Below are 8621 nucleotides of genomic sequence, written 5' to 3'. Positions count from 1 at the left end.
ACAACTGTGTAGTTTTAAGAGTAGGCCCAGAGCTGCCTTGAGAAAGAAGTTCTAAAATACACGAAATCTTTTCAGTGTAAATATGTTTGAGGACAGTTTTGAGGAACCAGGCAGCATCAGTAGAGGAGTTCCATGCTGTCCAAGGAACAGAGTTTGCTTAGACCTCTGCTACAGGTATGGGAAAGGTCATCTCCATGTGCAGCCAACTGTTGGCCTTTCTTTTTCGCTGTGAAGCAAAAATTAGCACTTGTATAACTCTGCCATTTGCACAGTGTCATGTTTGTTTAATGAGTCCTCACAACAGCCCTGTGAGGTAGGCAAGTGAGCTGCAAAAGGAGGATACAATGACCTATCCTCACTTTACACTAAAGCACCAGGAGGATACTACGTATCCTCACTTTACACTAAAGCATCAGACCTGTGGAGAGTTGTTCTCACTCCCATGTCCTGGATGGGGAAATTCAGCAAAGACTTAAAACGACCTGTCTTGCAGTCCAGAATTGTGATCGACTGTAGACTCCTGCTCAGTAAGGCCTCTGTTTTCACTCATTTCAACATTGGTCCAAGGAAGAATTTAACACTTCACATTGAGTTTTCACTTAAATTCTGAATCTACTCAAGGCATGAAATGTCTCAAAATATACAAGTAATCAGTTAATTTACTGGTCTGCTAAGGTGTGCCAGAAATCTTGCTAAAAGTATTCAGCAACCTCATATTTACAGCTATAAGGGACTGACTGACTGACATGTATATACATACACAGAGAACTACACACAATTTACTGCACACTGCTAACCTACTTTCACAGGATACAGTTCATGTACAGAGGTTAAACTTTCTTAATTAAGACGTTGCCACCCTGAACATAAAGCAAACTTTTTTTTTTTAAATTTGAAACAAGGTACTCTTTATACAAACCTAGTTCTGAATCAAAAGCCCATACTGAAAATAGTCCCCATCTTGTACCTGCTAAGTCTGTCTAGAATGCAATATTTCACTGGCATTTGCACTTCAACATGAAGCATGGTCTCCAAGTTGATAACTGTGTACTGATTCTTATGTCTCAAGTACTGCATGTAAGAGCTCCTCCTGAGAAATTAAGAATTGCTTAGAAAAGTGGTTATTCCTACAAAGAATTTGGAGCTTTTGGACTAGCTTCTGGTGAGTTTGGCGATTTCAAAGCTTCAGATACATGTTAACCTGATTTACAAAGATGAGATAGTTCCTGCTTCTGTTTCTGCAGTGCTAGAGATGATACAAGCCAAAATACTACCTGATTTCTTGTTGTAATGAAGGAAAACAATGTTTAGCAGGTTTATTTCCTTTCAGTCTGTTACTGAAGCTGCAGGAACTACAGCTCTGTGTGTGTTTTCTTTTTTTAAATGTGTCCCTCTAACAAGAGCTACTTATTGGAGAAGGCATTCAGTTTCCCCTCCGTGGCTGTAGTCTGTGGGAGAGCTCCTAACAAAGTTCTTTGTTAGTGTTTGTAAGACTGGAGATGAGGTTTAATTGAGGGATTTGTGCTGAATGTTCTTTCGCTTTGAGTCTTAGCGCTGCAATGCTTGACGTTTTCCTTTCAACTGCTGCTGGATCAGTGAAGGCGGTGAGAACAGGGTCTGACGGGGGTCCAGGAGCTTTCATTAGTACTGAAGCTGTTGTCACAAGAGGATTTAAAGCATTGAGAAACCTGTATTTGAAAGAAGTCAATATTACCCAAATTAAGAATTGTTTTGGAGAACAAATACTTTCTGATTTGCAGCTTCCCCCCACCAAAGTATTAGGGAAAAAAGTTCCAAAATTTCCAATTTCTTCCAAGTGTACATTTTTTTTAGCTTTATTTTGCAGTATAGTGTCTTGCCCTTTAAAAAAAGAACAAGCAGAAAACCCCACCCTAAATAAAAAACCAAACCACTTTTAAATAAAACGAACAAGAGATTATCAGACATAGCATGCAGATATCTAAACCAGCAACCATTTGCTTAACCCCTCATGCTAAATCCTTTCTAAACAAACCTTGGATACTGTAGCCTGTTCTGTGAAAGCAATAAACCACCTCATAAGAAGGCCAATTTATATAGCTGTTTATGCCGACAATTTGTTCAGATCAATTGATTCCATGTGAAAAGCATTTGTTTTTCTGTTAATGTAGTACTAAGATACAGGCTCTAATTTCAGCAAGAGTGCTTTCTTCTATTTTTTATATATTTATATATACTTATATATATTGTATTTACATATTTTATATGTAATGTATTTATACTTGAGAGAGAGCGAGAGAGAAGGATGAAGCTGCAGCCACACAGGTCACAGCAGTATGTATGAAGACTAGCGTTCAGTGACACCAAAATTGCAGTAAGTATGCACAATTTATCTTCCAAAATCAATTACGTATTACGTTTTTATTATCATGACTCAAACCTAAATCTTGCTGTTGCTAATCAAGTGACCCTACACAGGAACTAACCCATTTTAGTAAGTTTATTGAGAACATGCGAGTAGCAAACTAATATAAATGCAGAATTTTTAACAGTTTTGAGATTTAGAAAAAAGAAAATTATTCTATACCTTCCAAAATGTGGATTTAAAATAGGATTTCTGAAGAGAGAAGTCCAGGTAAGACTGCTGAGGCCAAATGGCCCTAAGGTTGAAGGACTAAAAGCTGGGGACATGGACGGCACAGCCAATGTTGGAAGAGGCATTGACCTCCACGTGTGATCTAGGAGGGGAGAATGACTCAGTGGAACATCCAAAAATAGACCAAGTGGGTGTGTTAAGGAGATTCTTGGAACAGTCCCCAGAATTTCATTTTTTTCACGTTTCCTCCACTTTGCCCTTCTGTTTTGGAACCAGACCTTCAATAAAAAATTACAAAGGCATTAGCTGAACTTACTCTGCAGTTTGTCCTACCAGATACCATGGCACGTATTGATACGGATGGCAAAATATTTACTGTTAAACCAAACCCCACTTCTTTAATATAAAAGATTCATTCATAAATGTCTTAGTGGGTTTATTACAAAATAAATCACTTATAAATATTGTAAATTTGACTACTCTCTGGCTGAAGAGTCACGTTTTAAAGCCATTGCAATATATATACCTCTCACCTGAAATGCAAGAGCAATTATTAAAAATGATCATTCTTCCTTTCATAACTTATTTATTGAAAGTTAAATTTCAACAAAGCCATTCAAGAGGTGGCAATTATATTACAGTAAAAAAAATGTTTTCCAAGAGTTTTAAATAGCATCTAAAGTATCTAAAAATCAGGTTTTGGGGGACCCAGCTTGCTTTACCTCAGCCATTCCCTATGACCACTTCCAGCAATCTGACTTACCTTCAGGTGCTTAAATGACACGAAGTGTGTTTGGGAGAAAAGCCCTCCACATATCGGGGTGCTGATCCCCAAACAAGGCTGCAGCATGCCCCAGCCTTGCTGTCCCGAGCCTGATGTTGTTTCTTTCTGTCAGTAAGAACTGACTCTTTCAAAGCACGTGCTCTGGGGTTCTCAGGATCCAGCTGAAGAAGTACTACGCTAGTCCTCTCATTGCATACAGTATCTTTACACCAGGAAGTTCCTGTTCTCCTGGAAGAGGGATTTATACCCCTTGGGTTACGCGTGTAATGCAGAACTGTCTCGCTCACAGGCAGTCTGCAGAGGGAGGTGCCCTCAGCAGAAAATCAGAACATCAAAATTTTTGAAGTTGGTACTTGAAATTCTTGAGTGTTATGACTCATTCTTTGGTCTTTCCTCCAGCAACCATCAGCTTTCAACAGTCAGATGTCTTACAAAGGAATATCTGAGCCTGTGAAATGCCAGGCAGCTATGCCTGCATGGCAGTGAGGACTAGATACTCCACCTGTATTAGTCCAAGACAGGGGTCTGGTAAGGAAAACTAAATTACTGGGATCAGATGATTTTAAATCACTGTTAACCAGCAATCCTGAATTTGTAAGTGAGCTTAGCTCTCACAAGAGAAGACCACCAACTCAAAGGTGTTAGTGTTTTCTATGGAAAAAAAAAAATCCAATTGAAAGGGCACTAACTGTCTCACACTGCAGATATACAGATACAGCCTTTCCTAAAAAGGATAAATGCTGCAAAGGTGTTCATGTCCTTACTAAATCTTAGTACTGTTCTTCAATCTGTTCTTCATAAAGAAGCCTAACACAAAATTAAATATCTGCTTTCCTACTTTCTCTGTCCTAAAGCAAATCACTCAGATGTGCACTTTGACTACAAAATAATTTTTTTAATGTTACAGGTAATTTTGAGCTTAACCCCAAAATTTAGTCATTGGTAGGTTTTGTATTTTTCAAACTGGAAGGAAATACCAGCATAGATATCTAATAATGACCATTCAAAAAAAGCTGGCTTTTGGTTCCTTATTGGTACAAACTCATCGGTTCAAGTGATAACAGGAGCAGACCAATGCCTCATACCTTAGACTGACATGACAAACAACTTTCAAAATTTACTGCACACATTATAGTCATTAACATTCGGATTAGTCATCCTGAACCTTTTGTTAAGCAGTTTTCCTTTGCTTCTAATAAAGGCTTAACTTGCCTTTATTCTATTTTCAGATACATCTGAAGTGACAAACTAACCATAATAGAAACTGCTACACCAGTCTTAGGATTTTTATGACCGTAATATCAATGGCAAAATACTGTAGAAAGAAAGCGTTACTTAATACTCAAAAATTAGTTTTAAACCATCAAGTTTTGAATTGTATGCTAAATATTACCCAGATTATATTTGTAATTACTAGCATCATGCATATCTGACAAGAGATTTAGGCCTTTTATAAAGGAAGAGGTGAGCACGTAAAATTTGATTGCTTTCTTGCTGTAATTTTCTTTAGAAATGTATCCTATTTAATTGATGTAATACCTAAAGATGACAAAAAGATAAATAGATGTGCATAACTGTATTGTGCTTCTGCTGTAAGCGAATAAGAGGATCGTAATGAGAAAATACGACAAGGATGTCTAGATCAGATACATCTGTAAGCTGGTGTTTTAAAACTGATGTAGTTTATGGCAATGAAATACCTATGGAACCTTTTACTCCTCACGTTAAACAAGATAAAAGATTCTTTTAACTTTTTCTTATTTTCTTTCCATCCTAACAATATGAATAATGAGAAACAGAATGGCAACAACAGATGCAAATGCTATTGAAGAACATGCCAAGGTGGCTCCAGGTTACAGAAATGTTTTGCAAACTCTCTGACTACCTCTTTCCCAAGGTAAGGAATGCTGCCATCATTGTTATTCTATAAAAGTAAATAAGGGGGGTTGGGTGAGAGGGATCTCTTTGAAGTGATGATGGAATGAGCATATGTTCATGCAATTTTTTTTCTTTGTTCATTTTCATGTAAGACTCAAAAGGCAAGAGGAGGAACAATGCAGTGGCTGGTACCCATTTCAGCTGGTTGACGGAGGGTTCTCCCCAGAGAAGCAAACCTCAATTTGTAAAACACACTGAGGTGAAGAAATGGTCTGACTGCATTGAGTAAGATTAATTTCTTGATTTTACGCTTAACTAAATAAAGAGGTGCTACTTTCCATGTCAGCTGATTTAGCCAGGTACCATGGGAGAGGATTTGAAGTCTTCATTTCACACAGGATGCCTTATAGAGCAACTATGAGCATGGGCATATGCAGCAAGTTTTTGGTAATTACAGTAGTTTGCTAAGTAGAGTACATCCCTGTTGTTCCTATGCATCTCCTTCCCTCCAGGCTGCACCCTGTCTCCCACAGGATAGGAACTGGGGCTTGGCTCTGTGCACTGTAAGCTCACACTAAGCAACTGTGCTGACTTTGTGCTCCGTGCCCAGGAGACTTGTGTTCTGACATATTAAGGAGGCAAAGAGGTACCAGGAACAGCTCTTTGCTGTTCCTTCCATTTACTGGGGATGCATCAACTCTGTCATTTCGCTTGTTAATTCCTTTTTGACTCCATCAAACACAAACATTTCCATTTTTTTTTCTTTAGCTGAGTCATTAGAAGATGAGTTTCTCTTTGCCATGTACCATTGCACCATTCCTTCACAGGGTCTACAAAGTATGTACCCCACAAAGGGAATGTGACAGTAACAGTTAAATTAACTGCTTTTCACCCATGTCTTTTTCATTGTGAGATGCCATGTGTAATTGTCAGAGAGTGGGGCATGTCAGTGACTAGAGGTTTTAATCATTGTTGGTATTAAGAAGAGGGGAGGGTACATAATTTCCTCCAAGTCCACCAAAGAGAGATGAAAAATTAATCTAGGTATTCTTTGACTCAATTATAAAGTACCATTCATACTTCTAATGTTTTTTCTGAAGATGGTGCATATTAAAATAAAAAGCTAAAAAAGTTACAATTTTACAGACTGTAACTGTGGTGTGAACCATTGCAGACCCAGTGACCGGAGTAGTGACAAAGTATACAAACAAGGATCTGGCATTAACAGCATCAAAGCTATACAGGAGTAAGCAGGACTGTCACACTGAGCAGCTGCACCAGTTCTCAGTCTTTCACAAGTAGGCACATACCCAGAGCTGTGCTGGAACCGTCAATATCTGTTATACAGCACAAGCCAAATTTAGTACAATTGTCATTTGCAGCTTATAAATACTTGAAAGCCTCCATGCATTTTGAAATAACCTTTTTTTTTTTTTTTTTTGCTATAATTTCTGTATAAAATGGGGATTTCTAGGTTATCAAGAGATGAATCTAAAGAAAGTGGTTTTTAAGAGATATTGTTAAGCAGGAGTGCAGAGTCAGGAAAAGTTACTAAGAGTCATTTGTAGTTTAAGCAAACTGCAGCCTACAAGTGATTAGTGTCTGTCTAGGTATGCTGAAGTTCTACAGGCATTGCTACAATCACAGCCTAGCTGGGTATAAAATTTTCCTGGACAGGATCTGACTGTCATATATGAATGTCAAATTAATCTTTCATTTGTTTTAACCAGTCATTTAGAAGAGTGACAGTTTTATTGAGCTAAATTAGGGCAAAAGAAGGATGTAAACACTGCAGCCTTGGTAACTAACTTTGGACGCCCCACAGAACCCCTCATTTTCTGTAAACAACCTGATTTATTCTTTTTAAATCCTGTTTTAAAACTCAGGAGATAGTACCTGCCTTTCGACCCATGACGGCGACAGCAGAAGCGGAAGTGAAGCTCAGCCTGGGAATGTTCCTGAGCCGCCGCTTCCCCGCCACGGAGGTAACGCGCCCCTTCCTCCGTCCCTTCAGCACCACCCGCCGCGGACAGGACGCGTGCCCGGCACCGCCGCGGTTCCCTTCTCGCCCGGCTGAGCAAGGGGGAAAACGCGCTCTGTTCAATCCTCTCTCGCCCCTCGTCCCCTCCGGCACTCACCTGCACCCGGGCTTCCGTCAGGTCCAGGCGCAGGGCCAGCTCCTCTCTGCGGGGGCACACACGATTAGAGCCGGAGCTTGCCCGCCGCCCCGGCACGGCCCCGCCCGCCCCTCCCGCCGCTACCTGGTGAACACGTCGGGGTAGTGGGACTTGCGGAAGGCGCGCTCCAGCTCCTCCAGCTGGAAGGTGCTGAACGTGGTGCGGTATCGCCGCTGCTTCCTCTTCACCGGACCCGGTGCCTCGGAGCCGGATGGGCGCTCCCCCCGCTCCTCCGTCGGCGGCTCTTCTGCGGGGCTGCGCGCTCGATCGGGCCTCGGCGGCGCCGCGCGTTCCGCGCCTGCGGGAGACAACCGCGGAGTTACTGGGGCGGGCGGGCGTGGAGCGACCCCGCTGCCCCTCACCGGGCCACCTCTCACCGTGCCGGCCCGCGGCGGGGCCCCGGCCCAGGATACTGTCGATGAAGTAGGACGTGAGGAGGTGCAGGGCCGGCGGGGCGGCGGGGGCCGCGCTCTGCATGGCTGCGAGCAGGGCCCCCACGCCACGCCGCGTTTTATGGGCACGGGCAGCGCCCGGCTCCGCGCCCCGGTATTAGCATTTCATTAGCGCGTGGCGTCAAGGCCGGGGGTGGGACGCGCCGGGCCCCGCTCGCCGCGCAGGAGCCGGGCCGCCTCCCCCGGGGCCGTACAGAGAGCCGCCCCGTCGGGGCTGCCCCACGGCCGTGCACTACCCTGAGGCCGTGCCGCCCGCTCCCCCTGCTCCCGCAGGCCGGCGGTAACTTTTTCAAGCCTCGTCCGGGGGCGCGGAGCAGCTGCGGTGAAGTTGTGCCGGTGCTCGCCGCTGTGCGGTAGAGCCGTGCCCGGCTCCTCGAGAGCTGCGGCTGGGTCCGGAGTGAGGGCTGACAGCCCCCGGCTGAGACCCTGGAGTGAGGGAGAAGAGTCACTAGGGTTTACCTTTATTGCTTCTGATGAACTTACACTTGTTGAATTCAGCGTTTTAAGGCTGACCTTGCAAAGTACCGTGTGCCAGCAGGCGAAGGGAAAGCGCACAAACCCGTGCAAGATTGAGTCCTTTTTCTGGAGATCTCTAATTCCACTCCTGCTGTAATTCTGTTGTCGGTGTTGTTACAGCAGTGGTTCCTCAACAGGAGGCCTGGAAACAATTTCCTGCACAGGGAGACTTCCAGCAGTTCTGTGATCTTACTGTGGTGTACTGATAGAGACTGACATAAATTAGATGACAAAATGAC

General features: G+C 43.0%; 1 protein-coding gene across 2 annotated transcripts; it reads right to left on the bottom strand.

Moving 5' to 3' along the window:
- Positions 1–263: 263 nt before the first annotated feature.
- On the bottom strand, positions 264–8033 carry LOC116451134 (homeobox protein ARX-like). 2 transcript variants are annotated; one of them, XM_032124265.1, is made up of 5 exons: positions 7792–8024; positions 7499–7712; positions 7376–7421; positions 2567–2853; positions 264–1688 (listed from the first exon to the last, which is right to left on the bottom strand). In XM_032124265.1, exons 1-5 carry the CDS (start codon positions 7889–7891, stop codon positions 1463–1465), a joined length of 873 nt encoding a protein of 290 aa, XP_031980156.1. In that variant the 5' UTR covers positions 7892–8024; the 3' UTR covers positions 264–1462. The 2 variants fall into 2 exon arrangements, with proteins under 2 accessions (XP_031980156.1, XP_031980157.1); XM_032124266.1 differs by lacking the exon at positions 264–1688 and having other exon boundaries at positions 2634–2717; positions 7792–8033.
- Between the last annotated feature and the right edge of the window lie 588 nt (positions 8034–8621).

Source organism: Corvus moneduloides, chromosome 14, assembly GCF_009650955.1.
Source record: "Corvus moneduloides isolate bCorMon1 chromosome 14, bCorMon1.pri, whole genome shotgun sequence".
Classification (NCBI taxonomy): Eukaryota; Metazoa; Chordata; class Aves; order Passeriformes; family Corvidae; genus Corvus; species Corvus moneduloides.
The sequence above is the reverse complement of the archived record's forward strand: the minus strand, read 5'-3'. Positions and strand labels throughout refer to the sequence as shown.

What these genes read in the sequence shown, in the direction of transcription:
- LOC116451134 (XM_032124265.1), bottom strand. Translation starts at nt 7,891, where the DNA reads ATGCAGAGCGCGGCCCCCGCCGCCCCGCCGGCCCTGCACCTCCTCACG. An exon ending in TACCCCGACGTGTTCACCAG is followed by an intron (nt 7,422 to 7,498) that starts GTAGCGGCGGGA and finishes GTGCCCCCGCAG; the next exon opens with AGAGGAGCTGGCCCTGCGCC. An exon ending in TTAAATCCACATTTTGGAAG is followed by an intron (nt 1,689 to 2,566) that starts GTATAGAATAAT and finishes TTTCAAATACAG; the next exon opens with GTTTCTCAATGCTTTAAATC.